This window comes from Oncorhynchus mykiss, chromosome 1 (genome assembly GCF_013265735.2).
Source record: "Oncorhynchus mykiss isolate Arlee chromosome 1, USDA_OmykA_1.1, whole genome shotgun sequence".
Classification (NCBI taxonomy): Eukaryota; Metazoa; Chordata; class Actinopteri; order Salmoniformes; family Salmonidae; genus Oncorhynchus; species Oncorhynchus mykiss.
The window spans coordinates 24,231,713-24,257,106 of record NC_048565.1 but is presented as its reverse complement, the minus strand read 5'-3'; the positions used below and the strand labels follow the sequence as shown (position 1 = coordinate 24,257,106).

Below are 25,394 nucleotides of genomic sequence, written 5' to 3'. Positions count from 1 at the left end.
ACTGGTAATACTACAGTACAGGGCTGTATGTGGTGCTGTGCTGGGAGTGTGCCAGATTGAAAGCCCCTAAATGGGTCAGATTCCTCTGAGACACAGACCTAGACCAGCCTACGAGGTGACCAGAGCCAAGGGGGCTGCCCACTACAGAGGGACCGCAGGGGGTTTAGGCACGTGCACTGAAACCAAAACCACAACCACCTTATTCACCTGCAGAATCAGGACCTGGCGTGAGCACCTACACACCTCAAACATGCCCCCAAAATAAAGACTACACGAACCAGCCCAGGAGATTTGTGACAGAATGCCTAGATCTATATTCTCTGATCAGTCCTGTGTGTGTCAATGTGTGTTTGGGCTGTGTTCACCTACATTTGTAGTGGATGCTTTCATTCCCTCTGGTTAATACATCCGCTTGATGTACCAGCTAATCCACAAACACATCTGCGACAGACACACACAAAAATCAAAACATGTTTATTGGCTTGCACGGCAGTGGCACTGCTATAAAATAAAATCCCACATTTTTGGGCCTATTGCACGTGGGTGGCCTTGGCGTTGTGTGTGAGACTGTGTGAACTGACCAGCGAAAGGTCCCATTCCCCAACCAACACACGACACGGGACAGGTTTCTGGCATTAACCTGGTTTGAGCCCGGTCATGATGACCCAGTGATTAGCGCCCACACATAGCAATGTGGCAGAAGATACCTTTGTCTAGTGTCAACTTGTCTCTGATGTAATCTGACAGGCTGTGTTGAAGTCAAGCTGGGACAAGGCCTGACGAGTGTGGGTGTGGGGGGGGAATCCTATTACTACAGGATTATATATGTCATTATATGGTCTAGTCTCTGTGACTCAGTAGTCTTCAGATGACGACTGAGTCAGAGTGGTGTAGTATTTCCACAGGTTCCCTGGCTGGTGGTGTACAGTTACAGTATGACTGACTCTGAGTGAATATTCTTTAGCTCAGCATGCTATTATTTTGGTCCACTGATCAGGTGCTGGTTTAATCCACACATTAGGCCTCGTGACAGAGTGCCAGCTGAGAGAGGCAGCTCGCTCACTGAGGCCTGCTGCCACTACACTGCCATACAGCCCTGCTAATGATAACCCAACAGTGCAAAGCATAACAAAACACAGCACAGGGTTGAGGTCAACTCCATTTCAATTCAGGCAATTCAGAAAGTGAATTGAATTTCCAACCACTCTGAAGGTAAATGACACCTGGAAGATTGGACTTTCATCGGCTGAATGGGCAGAACGTGGCCCTGCAGCAAACTGCCAGGTGAAGAAGAGCTGTAGAGACACACACATATACACGAACACATGTAGAATCATGTATTGACTATTTGTACAGTGTGTACTGTATATTGTATGGAATATTGTATAGGTGGGTACTGCATACTGCTATGAATGGACCTCCAGGGTCATTGAACTGAGTGTCTGTCTCCTAGTTATTATGAGAGCAGTGTGACTGTCTGAACACAGTGGTTATATGATGAGGCAGAGACAATCAGAGGCCTGTGTGTGCAGAGTCACGCAGGGTACATCCCAGACCCAGGGCTATCGGAGAGGGAGTCTGTTTTTTGTGTCTAACACATGGCTGTTAATGTTACATAAGCCAAACCAAGCAGAGTAGGGAAGAACAGATAGTCAGATACCATCTCAGGCCCTCTGTCTTGTCTTGTGTCCTGGGCTATTTCATTAGAACTTGTCTGTCTACCTCTGTTCTGCCTTAACATTCAAGTCTACTTTACAGGCAGACATTTTCATTATGTATTTGTCACTTCTGCTCCCGCTCTTCCCCCCTAAGTGCCAGGCTGCCCTGCATCACTCACTCCTATCATCTATTACGCACACCTGCCTTCCCTCCCCCTGGCGCTTGAGGGCGCCAGGCTGCCCTGCATCACTCACTCCTATCATCCATTACGCACACCTGCCTTCCCTCGTCACGCGCATCAGCGATAGTGGACTCACCTGGACTCACTCATCATCTGTTTATATCCTCCCCTATATTTGTCAGTTCCCAGCTCTGTTCGCTGCTGATGCATTAACTGTCTTTTGTTTGTGTTACCTGTTTGCTGACGCTGTTCCTGTCTCGCTCCATGTCCGTTATTTATGAAATGTTTACTCCCCGTACCTGCTTCGTCTCTCCAGCGTCATCATGTGACAGTATTTCTCTAAATCTCTTGTAGACAAACCAGTTGACATGTCAAACCTCTAGGTTTACCAAACATTTAAGTGATCGTCAATTAAGAGCAGTAGGATTAAGTCATATATTTTAACAAAAGAGCAAGTACATTTGATGTATTTGTATACATGTATTTCTAGATAAAACACTTTTGGTGAAAAGGTGACTCTGATTTTGTGTTGTACTTTGTCAATTGAAAATGTGCTTAGAGTTTTGAAACCACTGCCTTTTTGATGACCTGTTTTGAGTGTTGTACTAAGAGTTATGAACAGATGGGGTGAGGTTTAGAGGGAGGGAGAGATGTAGATGGGAGAGAGCTCTCATTATGTACTCTAGAACAAAGTATTTCCTCTGAGTGAGGGAGCGGATTTCCTCTGGAGACAAACACCATCTGCTGGGATATTTAGAGAGAGAGGGCGGAGAGGGGGCGCAGGGAGAGGAGGAGGGGGGATAACAGGGAGAAGTGGAAGAGGGAGAAGGGGGAGAGTAAGATAGGGAACAAGGAGAGGATGCAGGGACAGAAGGGGGAGAGAGAGAGGGTGCAGAGAGAGAGAGGGCGCAGGGAGAGAGAGGGGGGAGAAGGGCGCAGGTAGAGAGAGGGCACAGGTAGAGAGAGAGAGAGAGAGAGGCGGAGGGCACAGGTAGAGAGAGAGGTGGAGGGCACAGGTAGAGAGAGGGCACAGGTAGAGAGAGGTGGAGGGCACAGGTAGAGAGAGAGAGAGAGAGGCGGAGGGCACAGGTAGAGAGAGGGCACAGGTAGAGAGAGAGGGGGAGAGCAGAGAAAGAGAGTACAGAGATTTGGCCGTCAGACGCCCACTCCATTGACCTGCACACATCAGACTGTGGGCAGGTCAATAATTAGCAGCATTGAGCTCTGTGTATGTCTGTCTGCACATGATCCTCATATTCACACACTTGAACGAATGCACACACACAAAAACACAGTGTGAGTGAGTGAAAGCATTCGGTAGGTATACAATATATATTGAACAAAAATATAACTGCAACATGTAAAGTGTTGATCCTATGTTTCATGAACTGTAATAAAATGCAATGTATTTACATCCCTAATAGTGAGCATTTCTCCTTTGCCAAGATAATCCATCCACCTGACAGGTGTGGCATATCAAGAAGCTGATTAAACAGCATCAAATCAAATTTATTTATATAGCCCTTCGTACATCAGCTGATATCTCAAAGTGCTGTACAGAAACCCAGCCTAAAACCCCAAACAGCAAGCAATGCAGGTGTAGAAGCACGGTGGCTAGGAAAAACTCCCTAGAAAGGCCAAAACCTAGGAAGAAACCTAGAGAGGAACCAGGCTATGAGGGGTGGCCAGTCCTCTTCTGGCTGTGCGGGGTGGAGATTATAACAGAACATGGCCAAGATGTTCAAATGTTCATAAATGAGCAGCATGGTCAAATAATAATAATCACAGGCAGAACAGTTGAAACTGGAGCAGCAGCACAGCCAGGTGGACTGGGGACAGCAAGGAGTCCTCATGCCAGGTAGTCCTGAGGCATGGTCCTCCGAGAGAGAGAGAGAACGAAAGAGAGAAAGAGAATTAGAGAGAGCATACTTAAATTCACACAGGACACCGGATAAGACAGGAGAAGTACTCCAGATATAACAGACTGACCCTAGCCCCCAACACAAACTACTGCAGCATAAATACTGGAGGCTGAGACAGGAGGGGTCAGGAGACACTGTGGCCCCATCCGATGATACCCCCGGACAGGGCCAAACAGGAAGGATATAACCCCACCCACTTTGCCAAAGCACAGCCCCCACACCACTAGATCTTCAACCACCAACTTACCATCCTGAGACAAGGCCAAGTATAGCCCACAAAGATCTCCGCCACGGCACAACCCAAGGGGGGGGCGCCAACCCAGACAGGAAGATCACATCAGTGACTCAACCCACTCAAGTGACGCACCCCTCCTAGGGACGGCATGAAATCATCATTACACGGGTGCACCTTGTGCTGGGGACAATAAATGCCACTAAAATTTCAAACAATAGGCCAGATCCCTCAAGGTTTGAGGGAGTGTGTAATTGGCGTGCTGACTGCAGGAATATCCACCAGAGCTGTTTCCAGATAATGTCATGTTTATTTATTTACCATAAGCCGCCTCCAATGTAATTTTAGAGAATTTGGCAATACGTCCAACCGGCCTCACAGACCACGTTTAACCACGCCAGCCCAGGACCTCCACATCCAGCTTCTTCACCTGCGGGATTGTCTGAGACCAGTCACAGCTGATGAAACTGTGGGTTTGCACAACTGAAGAATTTCTGCATAAACTGTCGGAAACCGTCTCAGGGAAGCTCATCTGTGTGCTCATCATCCTCAACAGGGGATGATTGTACCTAATTGTACTTCGGCATTGTAACCAACTTCATTGGGCAAATTCTCACCTTCGATGACCACTAGTATGCTGGAGAAGTTTGCTCTTCACGGATGAATCCTGGTTTCAACTGTACTGGGCAGATGGCAGACAGCGAGTATGGCGTTGTGTGGGTGAGTGGTTTGCCACCATGAGTGCCCCATGGTGGCGGTGTTTTTTTTTAATTTTTTTATTTCACCTTTATTTAACCAGGTAGGCTAGTTGAGAACAAGTTCTCATTTGCAACTGCGACCTGGCCAAGATAAGGCATAGCAGTGTGAACAGACAACACAGAGTTACACATGGAGTAAACAATTAACAAGTCAATAACACAGTAGAAAAAAGGGGAGTCTATATATACATTGTGTGCAAAAGGCATGAGAAGGTGGGCAAATAATTACAATTATGCAGATTAACACTGGAGTGATAAATGATCAGATGGTTATGTACAGGTAGAGATTGGTGTGCAAAAGAGCAGAAAAATAAAAATAAATAAATAAAAACAGTATGGGGATGAGGTAGGTGAAAATGGGTGGGCTATTTACCAATAGACTATGTACAGCTGCAGCGATCGGTTAGCTGCTCGGATAGCAGATGTTTGAAGTTGGTGAGGGAGATAAAAGTCTCCAACTTCAGCGATTTTTGCAATTCGTTCCAGTCACAGGCAGCAGAGAACTGGAACGAAAGGCGGCCAAATGAGGTGTTGGCTTTAGGGATGATCAGTGAGATACACCTGCTGGAGCGCGTGCTACGGATGGGTGTTGCCATCGTAACCAGTGAACTGAGATAAGGCGGAGCTTTACCTAGCATGGACTTGTAGATGACCTGGAGCCAGTGGGTCTGGCGACGAATATGTAGCGAGGGCCAGCCGACTAGAGCATACAAGTCGCAGTGGTGGGTGGTATAAGGTGCTTTAGTGACAAAACGGATGGCACTGTGATAAACTGCATCCAGTTTGCTGAGTAGAGTGTTGGAAGCAATTTTGTAGATGACGTCGCCGAAGTCGAGGATCGGTAAGATAGTCAGTTTTACTAGGGTAAGTTTGGCGGCGTGAGTGAAGGAGGCTTTGTTGCGGAATAGAAAGCCGACTCTTGATTTGATTTTCGATTGGAGATGTTTTATATGGGTCTGGAAGGAGAGTTTAGAGTCTAGCCAGACACCTAGGTACTTATAGATGTCCACATATTCAAGGTCGGAACCATCCAGGGTGGTGATGCTGGTCAGGCGTGCGGGTGCAGGCAGCGAACGGTTGAAAAGCATGCATTTGGTTTTACTAGCGTTTAAGAGCAGTTGGAGGCCACGGAAGGAGTGCTGTATGGCATTGAAGCTCGTTTGGAGGTTAGATAGCACAGTGTCCAAGGACGGGCCGGAAGTATATAGAATGGTGTCGTCTGCGTAGAGGTGGATCAGGGAATCGCCCGCAGCATGAGAAACATCATTGATATATACAGAGAAAAGAGTCGGCCCGAGAATTGAACCCTGTGGCACCCCCATAGAGACTGCCAGAGGACCGGACAGCATGCCCTCCGATTTGACACACTGAACTCTGTCTGCAAAGTAATTGGTGAACCAGGCAAGGCAGTCATCCGAAAAACCGAGGCTACTGAGTCTGCCGATAAGAATACGGTGATTGACAGAGTCGAAAGCCTTGGCAAGGTCTATGAAGACGGCTGCACAGTACTGTCTTTTATCGATGGCGGTTATGATATCGTTTAGTACCTTGAGCGTGGCTGAGGTACACCCGTGACCGGCTCGGAAACCAGATTGCACAGCGGAGAAGGTACGGTGGGATTCAAGATGGTCAGTGACCTGTTTGTTGACTTGGCTTTCGAAGACCTTAGATAGGCAGGGCAGGATGGATATAGGTCTGTAACAGTTTGGGTCCAGGGTGTCGCCCCCTTTGAAGAGGGGGATGACTGCGGCAGCTTTCCAATCCTTGGGGATCTCAGACGATATGAAAGAGAGGTTGAACAGGCTGGTAATAGGGGTTGCGACAATGGCGGCGGATAGTTTCAGGAATAGAGGGTCCAGATTGTCCAGCCCAGCTGATTTGTACGGGTCCAGGTTTTGCAGCTCTTTCAGGACATCTGCTATCTGGATTTGGGTAAAGGAGAACCTGGAGAGGCTTGGGCGAGTAGCTGCGGGGGGGGGGGAGCTGTTGTCCGAGGTTGGAGTAGCCAGGCGGAAGGCATGGCCAGCCGTTGAGAAATGCTTGTTGAAGTTTTCGATAATCATGGATTTATCGGTGGTGACCATGTTACCTAGTCTCAGTGCAGTGGGCAGCTGGGAGGAGGTGCTCTTGTTCTCCATGGACTTCACAGTGTCCCAGAACTTTTTGGAGTTGGAGCTACAGGATGCAAACTTCTGCCTGAAGAAGTTGGCTTTAGCTTTCCTGACTGACTGTGTGTATTGGTTCCTGACTTCCCTGAACAGTTGCATATCGCGGGGACTATTCGATGTTAGCGCAGTCCGCCACAGGATGTTTTTGTGCTGGTCGAGGGCAGTCAGGTCTGGAGTGAACCAGGGGCTATATCTGTTCTTAGTTCTGCATTTTTTGAACGGAGCATGCTTATCTAAAATGGTGAGGAAGTTACTTTTAAAGAAAGACCAGGCATCCTCAACTGACGGGATGAGGTCAATGTCCTTCCAGGATACCCGGGCCAGGTCGATTAGAAAGGCCTGCTCACAGAAGTGTTTTAGGGAGCGTTTGACAGTGATGAGGGGTGGTCGTTTGACTGCGGCTCCGTAGCGGATACAGGCAATGAGGCAGTGATCGCTGAGATCCTGGTTGTAGACAGCGGAGGTGTATTTGGAGGGCCAGTTGGTCAGGATGACGTCAATGAGGGTGCCCTTGTTTACAGAGTTAGGGTTGTACCTGGTGGGTTCCTTGATGATTTGAGTGAGATTGAGGGCATCTAGCTTAGATTGTAGGACTGCCGGGGTGTTAAGCATATCCCAGTTTAGGTCACCTAACAGAACAAACTCTGAAGCTAGATGGGGGGCGATCAATTCACAAATGGTGTCCAGGGCACAGCTGGGAGCTGAGGGGGGTCGGTAGCAGGCGGCAACAGTGAGAGACTTATTTCTGGAGAGAGTAATTTTCAAAATTAGTAGTTCGAACTGTTTGGGTATGGACCTGGAGAGTATGACATTACTTTGCAGGCTATCTCTGCAGTAGACTGCAACTCCTCCCCCTTTGGCAGTTCTATCTTGACGGAAGATGTTATAGTTGGGTATGGAAATCTCAGAATTTTTGGTGGCCTTCCTGAGCCAGGATTCAGACACGGCAAGGACATCAGGGTTAGCAGAGTGTGCTAGAGCAGTGAGTAAGACACACTTAGGGAGGAGGCTTCTGATGTTGACATGCATGAAACCAAGGCTTTTTCGATCACAGAAGTCAACAAATGAGGGTGCCTGGGGACATGCAGGGCCTGGGTTTACCTCCACATCACCCGCGGAACAGAGAAGGAGTAGTATGAGGGTGCGGCTGAAGGCTATCAAAACTGGTCGCCTAGGGCGTTGGGGACAGAGAATAAGAGGAGCAGGTTTCTGGGCATGGTAGAATATATTCAGGGCATAATGCGCAAACAGGGGTATGGTGGGGTGCGGGTACAGCGGAGGTAAGCCCAGGCACTGGGTGATGATGAGAGAGGTTGTATCTCTGGACATGCTGGTTGTAATGGGTGAGGTCACCGCATGTGTGGGGGGTGGGACAAAGGAGGTATCAGGGGTATAAAGAGTGGAACTAGGGGCTCCATTGTAAACTAAAACAATGATAACTAACCTGCACAACAGTATACAAGGCATATTGACATTTGAGAGAGACATACAGCAAGGCATACAGTAATCACAGGTGTTGAATTGGGAGAGCTAGCTAAAACAGTAGGTGAGACAACAACAGCTAATCAGCTAGCACAACAACAGCAGGTAGAATGGCGATAGATTAGGCAGAGAGGGTCGGATTAACTACACACAGAGCCTAAGTGCGGCTGGGGCCGACAGATAAAACATAAACAAGCAGAATGGATTACCGTGAATTAATGGACAGTCCAGCCTGCATCAGCTATGTAGCCAAGTGATCAGTGTCCAAGGGGCAGCGGTGGATGGGGCAGGGAAGCTGGACTGGCGAGTGTTATCCAGGTTAGAAAACTAACAATGACTAAATAGCTTGTAGCCAGTTAGCTGGTTAGCTTCTGAAGGTTCTTGAGTGTGTTCTAAAAATGTAAAGATAATAGCGGTTCCGTATCACATTGGGTGAGGCAGGTTACCGGAAGGTATAAACAAATTAAAAATCGAAAAGGGATAGAAAGTAAATATGGGTTCAGTGAGTGTTTGGGACGCGGCGATTCAGATGGTTAGCAGGCCTGTGCTAACAAGCTAACAGTTAGTAGACGGTGCTAAACACGGTAGCAGTTAGCGGACCGGGCTAAACAAGCTAGCAGTTAGCAGGCCGAATTTGCAAGCAAGGAGATAGCAAGGGCTAGAGAGTTAGCCTTTGGGGACGTCGCGATGGGGGGAGTCTGTTTATTCCTCTTCATGCGGTGACATCAATGGACCGGTCGTGGGTCTGGATATTGTAGCCCAGGAGTTCAAAATGTTCCGTTTGCGATGGGAATCCGGGGGTGAAAAATAAAATAAAAGATAGGTCCGTTATGCTCTGGTTAGAGTCGCGTTGTTCGAACTGGCGAGAGCTTTCCGAGCTAAAGGTTAGCTGATGACCGGTTAGCTGACCGGTTAGCTGAAGACCGCTAGCAATGTTTTGCTGAAGCTGGTAGTTAGTTGGCTAGTTGGCTAGCTTCAGTTGAGGGGTTCCAGATCCGAAGTAAATATAAATACTTTAGGAAAAAAGCTACGTTGGGTGAGGCGGGTTGCAGGAGAGTATTTAGAAGAAGTTGAGGTTCAGCAAAAAGTTTTAAAGATATGTGAAGAAAAAAACGAAAACGAAACGAAAACAAACGATATATACAAGGAACACGACAACACGTCCTACTGCTACGCCATCTTGGAAGACATTCCTGCCCATACCCATATGGTATGGGCAGGAATAAGCTATGGACAACAAACACAATTGCATTTTATTGATGGCAATTTGAATGCAACAAGGTACCGTGATGAGATCCTGAAGCCCATTGTCATGCCATTCATTCACCTCATGTTTCAGCATGATAATGCACGGCTCCATGTCGCTAGCATCTGTACACAATTCCTAGAAGCAGAACATTTTCCAGTTCTTCGATGGCCTGCATATTCATCAGACATGTCAACCATTGAGCAGGTTTGGGATGCTCTGGATCGAATTATATGACAGCATGTTCCATTTCCCCCTAATATCCAGCAACTTTGGACAGCCATTGAAGAGTTGTGGGACAACATTCCACAGGCCACAATCAACAGCCTGATCAACTCTATGCGAAGGAGATGTCGCCCTGCATGAGGAAAATGGAGGACTGGTTTTCTTATCCATGCCCCTACCTTTTTTTAAGTATCTTGGACCAACAGATGCAAATCCATCGATTAGAGTGTCACGTATACTCTCTCTCTCTGGCCTCTAGGTCATCAGGCTGTTGATTATCCCGCACACCTGTCACCATCGTCTCACGTACCTGCACCTCATGACACACGACACTCCATCCCCTCCTTGATTATTTTCCCTATATCTGTCACTCCCCTTGGTTATTTCCTCTGCCGTTATTGACTCTGTTTTCATGTTGGTGCGTTGTTTGTGTTGCGTGTTTATTGTTTTATTTATTTATTAAAACACTCACTCCCTGACCTTGCTTCCTGACTCTCAGCGCACTCGTTACATTGGGCCTAATTTATTTATTAAAACACTCCCTGAACTTGCTTCCTGACTCTCAGCGCACTCGTTACATTGGGCCTAATTTATTTATTAAAACACTCCCTGAACTTGCTTCCTGACTCTCAGCGCACTCGTTACATTGGGCCTAATTTATTTATTAAAACACTCCCTGAACTTGCTTCCTGACTCTCAGCGCACGCGTTACATTGGGCCTAATTTATTTATTAAAACACTCCCTGAACTTGCTTCCCGACTCTCAGCGCACTCGTTACATTGGGCCTAATTTATTTATTAAAACACTCCCTGAACTTGCTTCCTGACTCTCAGCGCACTTGTTACATTGGGCCTAATTTATTTATTAAAACACTCCCTGAACTTACTTCCCGACTCTCAGCGCACTCGTTACATTGGGCCTAATTTATTTATTAAAACACTCCCTGAACTTGCTTCCCGACTCTCAGCGCACTCGTTACATTGGGCCTAATCTATTTATTAAAACACTCCCTGAACTTACTTCCCGACTCTCAGCGCACTCGTTACATTGGGCCTAATTTATTTATTAAAACACTCCCTGAACTTGCTTCCCGACTCTCAGCGCACTCGTTACATTGGGCCTAATTTATTTATTAAAACACTCCCTGAACTTGCTTCCTGACTCTCAGCGCACTCGTTACATTGGGCCTAATTTATTTATTAAAACACTCCCTGAACTTGCTTCCCGACTCTCAGCGCACTCGTTACATTGGGCCTAATTTATTTATTAAAACACTCCCTGAACTTGCTTCCTGACTCTCAGCGCACTCGTTACATTGGGCCTAATTTATTTATTAAAACACTCCCTGAACTTGCTTCCCGACTCTCAGCGCACTCGTTACATTGGGCCTAATTTATTTATTAAAACACTCCCTGAACTTGCTTCCCGACTCTCAGCGCACTCGTTACATTGGGCCTAATCTATTTATTAAAACACTCCCTGAACTTGCTTCCTGACTCTCAGCGCACTCGTTACATTGGGCCTAATTCATTTATTAAAACACTCCCTGAACTTGCTTCCCGACTCTCAGCGCACTCGTTACATTGGGCCTAATTTATTTATTAAAACACTCCCTGAACTTGCTTCCTGACTCTCAGCGCACTCGTTACATTGGGCCTAATTTATTTATTAAAACACTCACTGAACTTGCTTCCTGACTCTCAGCGCACTCGTTACATTGGGCCTAATTTATTTATTAAAACACTCACTCCCTGAACTTGCTTCCTGACTCTCAGCGCACTCGTTACATTGGGCCTAATTTATTTATTAAAACACTCACTGAACTTGCTTCCTGACTCTCAGCGCACTCGTTACATTGGGCCTAATTTATTTATTAAAACACTCCCTGAACTTGCTTCCTGACTCTCAGCGCACTTGTTACATTGGGCCTAATTTATTTATTAAAACACTCCCTGAACTTACTTCCCGACTCTCAGCGCACTCGTTACATTGGGCCTAATTTATTTATTAAAACACTCCCTGAACTTGCTTCCCGACTCTCAGCGCACTCGTTACATTGGGCCTAATCTATTTATTAAAACACTCCCTGAACTTACTTCCCGACTCTCAGCGCACTCGTTACATTGGGCCTAATTTATTTATTAAAACACTCCCTGAACTTGCTTCCCGACTCTCAGCGCACTCGTTACATTGGGCCTAATTTATTTATTAAAACACTCCCTGAACTTGCTTCCTGACTCTCAGCGCACTCGTTACATTGGGCCTAATTTATTTATTAAAACACTCCCTGAACTTGCTTCCCGACTCTCAGCGCACTCGTTACATTGGGCCTAATTTATTTATTAAAACACTCCCTGAACTTGCTTCCTGACTCTCAGCGCACTCGTTACATTGGGCCTAATTTATTTATTAAAACACTCCCTGAACTTGCTTCCCGACTCTCAGCGCACTCGTTACATTGGGCCTAATCTATTTATTAAAACACTCCCTGAACTTGCTTCCTGACTCTCAGCGCACTCGTTACATTGGGCCTAATTCATTTATTAAAACACTCCCTGAACTTGCTTCCCGACTCTCAGCGCACTCGTTACATTGGGCCTAATTTATTTATTAAAACACTCCCTGAACTTGCTTCCTGACTCTCAGCGCACTCGTTACATTGGGCCTAATTTATTTATTAAAACACTCACTGAACTTGCTTCCTGACTCTCAGCGCACTCGTTACATTGGGCCTAATTTATTTATTAAAACACTCACTCCCTGAACTTGCTTCCTGACTCTCAGCGCACTCGTTACATTGGGCCTAATTTATTTATTAAAACACTCACTGAACTTGCTTCCTGACTCTCAGCGCACTCGTTACATTGGGCCTAATTTATTTATTAAAACACTCCCTGAACTTGCTTCCTGACTCTCAGCGCACTCGTTACATTGGGCCTAATTTATTTATTAAAACACTCCCTGAACTTGCTTCCCGACTCTCAGCGCACTCGTTACATTGGGCCTAATTTATTTATTTACATTGACTGATTTTATTATAGGAACTGTAACTCTGTAACTCTAATTTATTTATTAAAACACTCACTCCCTGAACTTGCTTCCTGACTCTCAGCGCACTCGTTACATTGGGCCTAATTTATTTATTAAAACACTCACTGAACTTGCTTCCTGACTCTCAGCGCACTCGTTACATTGGGCCTAATTTATTTATTAAAACACTCACTCCCTGAACTTGCTTCCTGACTCTCAGCGCACTCGTTACATTGGGCCTAATTTATTTATTAAAACACTCACTGAACTTGCTTCCTGACTCTCAGCGCACTCGTTACATTGGGCCTAATTTATTTATTAAAACACTCCCTGAACTTACTTCCCGACTCTCAGCGCACTCGTTACATTGGGCCTAATTTATTTATTAAAACACTCCCTGAACTTGCTTCCCGACTCTCAGCGCACTCTTTACATTGGGCCTAATCTATTTATTAAAACACTCCCTGAACTTACTTCCCGACTCTCAGCGCACTCGTTACATTGGGCCTAATTTATTTATTAAAACACTCCCTGAACTTGCTTCCTGACTCTCAGCGCACTCGTTACATTGGGCCTAATTTATTTATTAAAACACTCCCTGAACTTGCTTCCCGACTCTCAGCGCACTCGTTACATTGGGCCTAATTTATTTATTAAAACACTCCCTGAACTTGCTTCCTGACTCTCAGCGCACTCGTTACATTGGGCCTAATTTATTTATTAAAACACTCCCTGAACTTGCTTCCCGACTCTCAGCGCACTCGTTACATTGGGCCTAATTTATTTATTAAAACACTCCCTGAACTTGCTTCCCGACTCTCAGCGCACTCGTTACATTGGGCCTAATCTATTTATTAAAACACTCCCTGAACTTGCTTCCTGACTCTCAGCGCACTCGTTACATTGGGCCTAATTCATTTATTAAAACACTCCCTGAACTTGCTTCCCGACTCTCAGCGCACTCGTTACATTGGGCCTAATTTATTTATTAAAACACTCCCTGAACTTGCTTCCTGACTCTCAGCGCACTCGTTACATTGGGCCTAATTTATTTATTAAAACACTCACTGAACTTGCTTCCTGACTCTCAGCGCACTCGTTACATTGGGCCTAATTTATTTATTAAAACACTCACTCCCTGAACTTGCTTCCTGACTCTCAGCGCACTCGTTACATTGGGCCTAATTTATTTATTAAAACACTCACTGAACTTGCTTCCTGACTCTCAGCGCACTCGTTACATTGGGCCTAATTTATTTATTAAAACACTCCCTGAACTTGCTTCCTGACTCTCAGCGCACTCGTTACATTGGGCCTAATTTATTTATTAAAACACTCCCTGAACTTGCTTCCCGACTCTCAGCGCACTCGTTACATTGGGCCTAATTTATTTATTTACATTGACTGATTTTATTATAGGAACTGTAACTCTGTAACTCTAATTTATTTATTAAAACACTCACTCCCTGAACTTGCTTCCTGACTCTCAGCGCACTCGTTACATTGGGCCTAATTTATTTATTAAAACACTCACTGAACTTGCTTCCTGACTCTCAGCGCACTCGTTACATTGGGCCTAATTTATTTATTAAAACACTCACTCCCTGAACTTGCTTCCTGACTCTCAGCGCACTCGTTACATTGGGCCTAATTTATTTATTAAAACACTCACTGAACTTGCTTCCTGACTCTCAGCGCACTCGTTACATTGGGCCTAATTTATTTATTAAAACACTCCCTGAACTTACTTCCCGACTCTCAGCGCACTCGTTACATTGGGCCTAATTTATTTATTAAAACACTCCCTGAACTTGCTTCCCGACTCTCAGCGCACTCGTTACATTGGGCCTAATCTATTTATTAAAACACTCCCTGAACTTACTTCCCGACTCTCAGCGCACTCGTTACATTGGGCCTAATTTATATATTAAAACACTCCCTGAACTTGCTTCCCTACTCTCAGCGCACTCGTTACATTGGGCCTAATTTATTTATTAAAACACTCCCTGAACTTGCTTCCTGACTCTCAGCGCACTCGTTACATTGGGCCTAATTTATTTATTAAAACACTCCCTGAACTTGCTTCCCGACTCGCAGCGCACTCGTTACATTGGGCCTAATTTATTTATTAAAACACTCCCTGAACTTGCTTCCTGACTCTCAGCGCACTCGTTACATTGGGCCTAATTTATTTATTAAAACACTCCCTGAACTTGCTTCCCGACTCTCAGCGCACTCGTTACATTGGGCCTAATTTATTTATTAAAACACTCCCTGAACTTGCTTCCCGACTCTCAGCGCACTCGTTACATTGGGCCTAATCTATTTATTAAAACACTCCCTGAACTTGCTTCCTGACTCTCAGCGCACTCGTTACATTGGGCCTAATTCATTTATTAAAACACTCCCTGAACTTGCTTCCCGACTCTCAGCGCACTCGTTACATTGGGCCTAATTTATTTATTAAAACACTCCCTGAACTTGCTTCCTGACTCTCAGCGCACTCGTTACATTGGGCCTAATTTATTTATTAAAACACTCACTGAACTTGCTTCCTGACTCTCAGCGCACTCGTTACATTGGGCCTAATTTATTTATTAAAACACTCACTCCCTGAACTTGCTTCCTGACTCTCAGCGCACTCGTTACATTGGGCCTAATTTATTTATTAAAACACTCACTGAACTTGCTTCCTGACTCTCAGCGCACTCGTTACATTGGGCCTAATTTATTTATTAAAACACTCCCTGAACTTGCTTCCTGACTCTCAGCGCACTCGTTACATTGGGCCTAATTTATTTATTAAAACACTCCCTGAACTTGCTTCCTGACTCTCAGCGCACTCGTTACATTGGGCCTAATTTATTTATTAAAACACTCACTGAACTTGCTTCCTGACTCTCAGCGCACTCGTTACATTGGGCCTAATTTATTTATTAAAACACTCCCTGAACTTGCTTCCTGACTCTCAGCGCACTCGTTACATTGGGCCTAATTTATTTATTAAAACACTCCCTGAACTTGCTTCCTGACTCTCAGCGCACTCGTTACATTGGGCCTAATTTATTTATTAAAACACTCCCTGAACTTGCTTCCCGACTCTCAGCGCACTCGTTACATTGGGCCTAATTTATTTATTAAAACACTCCCTGAACTTGCTTCCTGACTCTCAGCGCACTCGTTACATTGGGCCTAATTTATTTATTAAAACACTCCCTGAACTTGCTTCCTGACTCTCAGCGCACTCGTTACATTGGGCCTAATTTATTTATTAAAACACTCCCTGAACTTGCTTCCCGACTCTCAGCGCACTCGTTACATTGGGCCTAATTTATTTATTAAAACACTCCCTGAACTTGCTTCCTGACTCTCAGCGCACTCGTTACATTGGGCCTAATTTATTTATTAAAACACTCCCTGAACTTGCTTCCCGACTCTCAGCGCACTCGTTACATTTATTATTTTATTTATTTACATTGACTGATTTTATTATAGGAACTGTAACTCAGTAAAATCTTTGAAATTGTAGCATGTTGCGTTTTATATATTTTGTTCAGTGTATATACAGTATATAGAGAGAGATCACAGAGACAGAACAGGAGAATAATCACTGGGATTCCACATGGGTAAAATCTATCCTCATACAGGGCTTTCTCACATACATTTTACCTTTATTTAACTAGGCAAGTCAGTTAAGAACAAATTCTTATTTACAATGACGGCCTAGGAACAGTGGGTTAACTGCCTGTTCAGGGGCAGAACGACAGATCTTTACCTTGTCAGCTCTGGGATTCAATCTTGCAACCTTTCGGTTACTAGTCCAACGCTCTAACCACTAGGCTACCTGCCGCCCCACATCATTAACTGAACCTTGAAGGGATACTTCCCCAGAGTCAGTGGATAGCATTGTTATGTCTCTATGTCCAGTATGACAGAAGTTAGAAGTAGAAGTAGTTCTGTGAGCCATTGCAGGGCCATAGGGACACGGAGTGTCAGTGTGGGTGAGAGGTTGGCTCTCTCTGTCTCATAGGGCCACTCACAGTGTGGGTGAGAGGTTTGCCCGGAGTGTCTCAAGGCCTGTGTGTTTGCTCCAGGCTCCAGACCTTGCCAATGACACACTGACTGGGGGAGGGAGAGTTACATACTGTATGTACTCACCAGCTGTCTGGGACAAAGGCCTGGATCTGTAAACAACATCATTCATTTCAGCCACTGGAACCAGCCTACTGAGGGACAGTTATACTGTAGATGTTTGTTGGTTGGTTTGTTCCAGTGATTATTAGGGCAAGGAGTCCTGACCATACAAATATCTGGGCCCTAGTGATCAAATAGTATGTGTGTGCATACTCACATTGAGAAGTTTGACAATGTGTTTATGTATCTATGGTGACTGTATGCATGGTGTTTGTGTTCCAGATATTTGGTCACTGGGGGTGATCCTCTTCATGCTGGTGTGTGGACAGCCGCCATTCCAGGAGACCAATGACAGTGAGACGCTCACCATGATTATGGACTGTCGCTACACCGTCCCCGCCCATGTCTCCGCAGACTGTAAAGAGTGAGGAGCATCACCCTCTCCTTTGAGCCTCCAGCTCTCACACACACCATGCATTAACCTCAACACGGTGTCATACAATGCAGTTTAAATATGTCATATGGTTTTTATAATTCTCTCAGATGCACTAGAAATAGACTGTGGTTATGCAACAGTGATACATACAGACACATAATAACAACGATGCCAGTTGTCGGCTCTCTGTGTGTTTCTGAATGCCTGGCCCTAACCTGCCCTACCCCAGTCAGCCCCAGCCAACCTTTATTTTGACAAGGAGTCAGTGCTGAGACCAAGGTCTGTTTTCCAGATGAGCCCTGTATAGCACCACAATACACATCAAACTACACATTCATATGCACAATAAAATACACGTTATTATACACAACAATACATGAAAAGCAAAACAATCCTAAAAAACGGACACATTCGTCAGTAAAAAGGACCCCTGACAAACGGCTGAAATGCCCTAGAGGCACCAGTTGTAATTGTTGATCATTCCACAAGTAAGGTGCAAGAAAATGAAAGGTTGATTTACCTAACTCTCTAGACACCAGCGGGCTTGATCATCTGTCATTTTAAATCTTAACAGGGATGTTAGGCAAGGCAGACGTTTGTGGAGTGTATTGATGTGATCTGAATGATGTCAAAGAGGTGGGTGAGATTTTATTAAAATGGGTCTCCTATCACCCAAACTCTGAACCTCACACCTGACTGAGAACCTCGTGCAAACAGCCTTCAGGACACAGTCTACCCTGTGCTCTTTGGCTGTTTTTGTCAGGGCGCAAGCCAATCACTGAATAGGGAATACAATATTGAAAGTTGATTTGAGGTGGCCAGCCAACCAGTGGGTAGAATAAAGAGATGGCTGAAATGAAAGTTTATCTCAGGATTTCCAAAAATGATGAGAGTTCTAGGAAACTGAGAGTTGCTGAGTGAGTTGGTTCAGATCCATACAGTATTGGACTGCCACTTGTCTGTAATTCATTGCGTGGTTACGATCAATCCCTGGATACCTAGTCACTCCATTCTACATCTCACCCCAGATCTCACCCCAGATCTCACCCCAGATCTCACCCCAGATCTCACCCCAGCTCTGGTATCTATTAAAGTTCAATCTGAACATAACTGTCTTTGTGTTAAAAAGGGATGAATTAGCTATGCCCCTTGGTACCAATGCTATTTGTGTTTGAGACTCAAGAACACCCCTGCAGCCACTGAACCGCAGTCCAGACCTCCCAGACCTTGTGGTTCTGAGTCAGATGATTGAGCCTCAGACATCTAACTGACTGGCTCAGGAACAGTTTCAAACATAAAACCTGGGTCATATGACCAAGGCCCTGATGAATGCTCTTTTCATGGGAAGATGATTCCTAGCAAAACAGAACAGTCCTGTGGGCACAATCAACAGAGCGAAAGCAGACCTCTCCCCACCCACCCTCCATCTCTCTATTCCTCTCTCTCCTATAATCTCTCTCTCACTATCTCCCTCTCACTCCCCTCTCTCTTTCCCTCTCTCTCCTGATATCTCTCTCCCCCCTGTTGCTCTCTCTCTCCCTCTCTTCTGCTATCTCTCCTCTCTGTTGCTCTCTTTCTCCTGCTATCTCTGTCTCCCTCTCTCCTGCTATCTCTCTTTCTCCTGCTATCTCTCTCTCTCCTCTGTTGCTCTCTTTCTCCTGCTATCTCTCTTTCTCCTGCTATCTCTCTCTCTCCCCTCTGTTGCTCTCTTTCTCCTGCTATCTCTCTTTCTCCTGCTATCTCTAGCTCTCCTGCTATCTCTCTCTCGTGCTGTCCCTCTGTTGCTCTTTTTCTCTCTCTCTCTCCCTACCTACTCTCACTTTGTATTAAGTGCTTTGCTTTACTGTGTAGTAGTGTTGTGAGATGTGCATGGGTCAGTTAGGAAGACAGTGTGTAAATCATTCGTTTGTATTAATATTTCAGTAGTATGAATAGGATATACCAAACAACAAGAGCATTATTGGATTGGAGGTTCAGAGAAGTATGGGTACTTGCACAGTGTAAATGGACATAAGGGAAAATAGGGCATTATTTAAGGAGGATAGAGCCTTTAGGCTGAATGGTGATCCTGGTCTTGCATGGTTAAACCACTTAAAGGCTTGTGCAAACATACACACACACACAATTGTTTTTCTATCCTCGTGGGGACCTAAAATTGATTTCCATTCAAAATAACATTTTCCCTAACCCCTAAACTTAACCCTTACCCTAACCTTAACCCTAAACCTAACCTTAACCCTAAACATAACCCCTTACCCTAACCCTAATTCCAACCCTAACCCTAACCCTAATTGTAACCCCTAAACTCAAAATAACATATTCCATGTCCCCACGAGGAGATGTTTCCTTGTTTTACTATCCCTGTGGGGACTTTTGGAGATTTTAGGTCCCCACGAGGATAAAAGAGCAAGATGACACACACACACACACACACACACACATACACACACACGCCTACCAGTGAGACGGAGGGAGCAGTGGCATCCCCTGGTGGTCATTCACAGGAACTTGTTCCTCTACACCAGACTAGAGCCAGCTCTCAGCCTCACTGCATTAAAACAGTCACAATAACAAATAGATGAGTCTGATGCAGACTTTGCATACCTCTCTGCACACACACACTCACAGACATATAGAGAGGAATACAAAGTCCCCATCCTGCGTCAGAGCCTGCATGATGATGCACAGAGTCAGGCTGTGCCATGCCTCTCAGCCATGCCTTTCATCAAATTACCTGCCCTGCATGGATGCGTCTAAAGACTGTCTGATGTCTGCAGGCGCTCATGAATATTGATGATGAAATAGATTGACAGTTTGATCTCATTCACTCTCGTAATGGCAGATAAATGGGGTTATGTGCTTTGACTGTCAATAACTGAATCAGTATGCATGAGAACTTCACTCGTGTACCGGTGTTACAAAAAAGAGGCCACAGAGGTATATATAGTATCTGATCTATGGAAGGTGAATTCTCAACTGTCTCTCTCTCTCTTTCGATCTGTCTCTCTCTCTCTTTCTCCCAGTTTGATCTCCCGTATGCTGCAGAGGGACCCGTCTAGCCGTGCCTCCCTGGAGGAGATCGAGAACCACCCCTGGCTGCAGGGGGTCAACCCCTCCCCCACAGGGCACAGTGCCGCCCCCCTCACCTCCCACCGCAGCCTGTCCCAGGAGGAACACGAGATCATCCTCCACGCCATGACCAGCGGCAACATCGCTGACCGCGATGCCATCCAACAGTGAGGACTTCCCTATATCTTCCTCTTCTCCCCAGATTCTCCTTCTCTCAATCCTCTTCCTTTGTACTCTACCTCAGATCTGAAAGCTTTTCAAGCAAGATAACTTGGTGATATGCATTTGTGGATGCAGTTCTGAAATGTGGTTGTTTTAAAATATTCTATTCTAAATTTAAACAACATTTTGTGTCATTCTGGTACACCCAGGGCTCTAGAAGCGGATCAATACAACCACATCACAGCCACGTATTACCTGCTGGGGGAGCGCATCCTGAGAGACAAGCAGGAGCAGCCCAGCGAGATCCCGAAAGTTGACAGTTCGTGGGCCGAGCCATCACAACTCCAGTAAGACTCAGCATTCATTTAGTACAGTCAGTCACAATGATTCACAAAGGCACACAGTGCAGTCAGTCAGTCACAATGATTCACAAAGGCACACAGTGCAGTCAGTCAGTCAGTCACAATGATTCACAAAGGCACACAGTGCAGTCAGTCAGTCACAATGATTCACAAAGGCACACAGTGCAGTCAGTCAGTCAGTCACAATGATTCACAAAGGCACACAGTGCAGTCAGTCAGTCACAATGATTCACAAAGGCACACATTGCTGTCAGTCATAGTAAAAATGCAACTAGCTGATCATGAACTTATTTCTAATATATCTTTCTCTTCTGCAGGAGGCCGCGGTCTGAGCCTCTGGATCTGGAGCAGAGGGGGCTCCATGGCCTGCTGGCTGGCTGTCCCCGCCGAGGGGTGTCTGATGCTGTGGACTTCCTGACCCACAGGCCCCTGCTGCTTCAGCCACAGCCAAGTCGCACAGAGAGCCCCTTCCCTGAGTACAGCACAGAGCCCTGCCTGGGGCTCACCCTGCACCCTTCACCTCCTGACGAACCTCCACAGATCAAGAGCCTGGGAGCCCTGCAGCTTATCTGTGAAGAGGAAGAGGAGGAGGAAGATGAGGCGGAAGAGACAGGCAAACCACATGTTGGATTTCATAATATTCAAACACTGCCTCATATAATAGGCTTGGTATCAACCTCTGTGTCTACAGAACAGTCTAGTCCCATGCTCACAGCTCCAGAGGCTTCACAGAGCCCAGTCAGAGTAGTCCCAGGTCAGGGAGAGGAAACAGGCCTGTTGGCCACCTCAGTGGAGGAGGCACTGGAGACAGAGAGGGGGGAGTGGGACAGGGAGCTGCAGGCCAGGGTTTCTAGCCACAGCAGAGAGATGGAGCCTGACCAGCTGGCAGCCATACAGGAACAAGAACAGGGTATGATGGAGTCAGGGGAGAAGCCCATGGAGGAAGGAGACATGTCATGTGACCAACTGAGGCTAGGTAGTCATTTGACTTCAGACCAGCCAATCAATGGTAGTTCGATCAGCCCTAAAGCTCAACCTCCATACCTGCCTCGCCTCGGGGGGGTGCAGTGTTGTTGTGGGCAACAGGAAACTCCCAGCCCAGACATCATAGAAGGGGAAGATGCTATTCTTAAAAACAACAACACCACAGAGTCCAAGCCTAAGCTCCTGGTGCAGGGTGGGGGGTCCACCCCAGGCGCCTCACCCCGCTCTCTGCCCCATAACCACTGTGTGGACCTGGGCCCCGACGGGGTGGAGATGACCCGCAAGGTGAGAGGGCTTGGTGGGGAGTCTGAAGGGGACACTCCGGAGGAGCTTCAATTAGAGAGATCCCACAATGCACCACAGGGTCGCCTTGGGCCCAGGGAGACGGGGACCGACCCTACGTTCAGACTGGATCCTGGAAAGGGGAAGAACGTGAACCTGAGAGACCGCCTGCTGCAGTTCCCTCTCTGTGAGAAGGCCCTTTCCTTCAACATCCAGCCCACCTCCAAGGAGAAACTCCTACCCTTCGCCCAGTACAACTGCTGCCATGTACTGTAGGCAGGGCCACCTGTAGATACCCTATACCTCCCACATTACTCACTCTGTCCCCTAGCCAAGGGGTAGGAATGGGCATCACTCCAGACACCCTCACACCAGGCCCAGACCCTGTCACTGTTCCATCTACTTCAACTTCAACACAAAACACTGGTGCAGACAGTATGTAGCCTATCTGAACTATCGGTCTGCGTCCAACCTAAACGGAATTATCATACTGTGACCTCAGACACGTTCCAGCCAATTGTAGTTAGACCTGTGTGGCCCCCACCCTGACCTCTTCATACTTAACGTCTACTGCTGCTTTCTTTGTGAGACAAAAACTGGACCTCATTGTGCTGCTATGTACGGGACTATAGAAAATGCTTTTTGTGTGGTCTTCTTAGACTATCACTATATACTGTAGCTTTGAATTGATTGCTATTTTATTTGCCCTTGTATCATAGCTTTTCATTTTGTACTAGCCTATCTAGAACTGAGCCCATTTTAGCATATGGTATGTTGTCACTCTGAGGCCTGCTAGTACAGTGCTATAATTGGAATGTGTAAGATGATGCATGCTGTATAGGTGAAAGCTACACTCCATGCCTCAGGCGCCATCCTTCGTTAGCTCAGCTAGCGGCATGATGGAAGGTGTGATGATGCTCTAGACAGTGTAGCTGGAAGCATGGTATAATTTAATGCGCGGGGTTACTTACGTCAATGACATTGTTGGTGCACTAATGTGGGTGCATTGTTGAATCTCAGTGGTACACAGTAGTGCAGAGGAGATGTGTCGGGCAGCGTTGCTCATGGTCACGTGATGAAGTAGCCCCGCTTGCGAACTTCAAAACCAGTGTCTGACCTTGGACCATGGGGGAATTTCCTCTTGGTCTACTGGCCTGGTTGCTCCCTAGGGAGACCCGCGATGATATCCTGTATGTTACATTGGCGACCAACGTGAGGCGATCTCTCGTGGGGGAGGAGGTCAAAGGGGGGTGAATGTAGTGGACTTGTCGGACTTGGTTGCTCATGGTCACGTGATCAGGGTCTGCGTTGGGAGCCGTGGGAGACCATGGTTCATATCACGTGTGTTACAGTAGCAAGGCTTGGGATCTAAACTGAATGTAAGAGCAACACCCAGGGAGAGAAACATTTTTGGACAGAGTTTCATAATGGAGACTTAAAAATATATACTGCTCAAAAAAATAAAGGGAACACTTAAACAACACAATGTAACTCCAAGTCAATCACACTTCTGTGAAATCAAACTGTCCACTTAGGAAGCAACACTGATTGACAATAAATTTCACATGCTGTTGTGCAAATGGAATAGACAACAGGTGGAAATTATAGGCAATTAGCAAGACACCCCCAATAAAGGAGTGGTTCTGCAGGTGGTGACCACAGACCACTTCTCAGTTCCTATGCTTCCTGGCTGATGTTTTGGTCACTTTTGAATGCTGGCGGTGCTTTCACTCTGGTGGTAGCATGAGACGGAGTCTACAACCCACACAAGTGGCTCAGGTAGTGCAGCTCATCCAGGATGGCACATCAATGTGAACTGTGGCAAGAAGGTTTGCTGTGTCTGTCAGCGTAGTGTCCAGAGCATAGAGGCGCTAACAGGAGACAGGCCAGTACATCAGGAGACGTGGAGGAGGCCGTAGGAGGGCAACAACCCAGCAGCAGGACCGCTACCTCCGCCTTTGTGCAAGGAGGAGCAGGAGGAGCACTGCAAGAGCCCTGCAAAATGACCTCCAGCAGGCCACAAATGTGCATGTGTCTGCTCAAACGGTCAGAAACAGACTCCATGAGGGTAGTATGAGGGCCCGACTTCCATAGGTGGGGATTGTGCTTACTGCCCAACACCGTGCAGGACGTTTGGCATTTGCCAGAGAACACCAAGATTGGCAAATTCGCCACTGGCGCCCTGTGCTCTTCACAGATGAAAGCAGGTTCACACTGAGCACATGTGACAGACGTGACAGAGTCTGGAGACGCCGTGGAGAACGTTCTGCTGCCTGCAACATCCTCCAGCATGACCGGTTTGGCGGTGGGTCAGTCATGGTGTGGGGTGGCATTTCTTTGGGGGGCCGCACAGCCCTCCATGTGCTCGCCAGAGGTAGCCTGACTGCCATTAGGTACCGAGATAAGATCCTCAGACCCCTTGTGAGACCATATGCTGGTGCGGTTGGCCCTGGGTACCTCCTAATGCAAGACAATGCTAGACCTCATGTGGCTGGAGTGTGTCAGCAGTTTCAGCAAGAGGAAGGAATTGATGCTATGGACTGGCCCGCCCGTTCCCCAGACCTGAATCCAATTGAGCACATCTGGGACATCATGTCTCGCTCCATCCACCAACAGACTGTCCAGGAGTTGGCGGATGCTTTAGTCCAGGTCTGGGAGGAGATCCCTCAGGAGCATGCCCAGGCGTTGTAGGGTGGTCATACAGGCACGTGGAGGCCACACACACTACTGAGACTCATTTTGACTTGTTTTAAGGACATTACATCAAAGTTGGATCAGCCTGTAGTGTGGTTTTCCACTTTAATTTGGAGTGTGACTCCAAATCCAGACCTCCATGGGTTGATGAATTTGATTTCCATTGATCATTTTTGTGTGATTTTTGTTGTCAGCACATTCAACTATGTAAAGAAAAAAGTATTTAATAAGAATATTTCATTCATTCAGATCTAGGATGTGTTATTTTAGTGTTCCCTTTATTTTTTTGAGCAGTGTATATATATGATATGGTATCAACTAAGTAAATGCAGGTCTTCCAGATTGTTTGTGTATACTGGTATGTACT

General features: G+C 46.3%; 1 protein-coding gene across 1 annotated transcript in view; it reads left to right on the top strand.

The window, feature by feature from the left end:
* The window catches only part of LOC110513500 (SNF-related serine/threonine-protein kinase), a 54,961-nt gene extending 31,070 nt beyond the window's left edge, over window positions 1-23,891 (top strand). The window contains exons 3-6 of the mRNA XM_021593323.2: window positions 17,321-17,462; window positions 20,498-20,710; window positions 20,915-21,052; window positions 21,385-23,891. Coding sequence (XP_021448998.2) covers window positions 17,321-17,462; window positions 20,498-20,710; window positions 20,915-21,052; window positions 21,385-22,609 — 1,718 coding nt within the window. The 3' untranslated portion in view covers window positions 22,610-23,891. The remainder of the gene's footprint in view (window positions 1-17,320; window positions 17,463-20,497; window positions 20,711-20,914; window positions 21,053-21,384) is intronic.
* The last annotated feature ends 1,503 nt before the right edge of the window (window positions 23,892-25,394 follow it).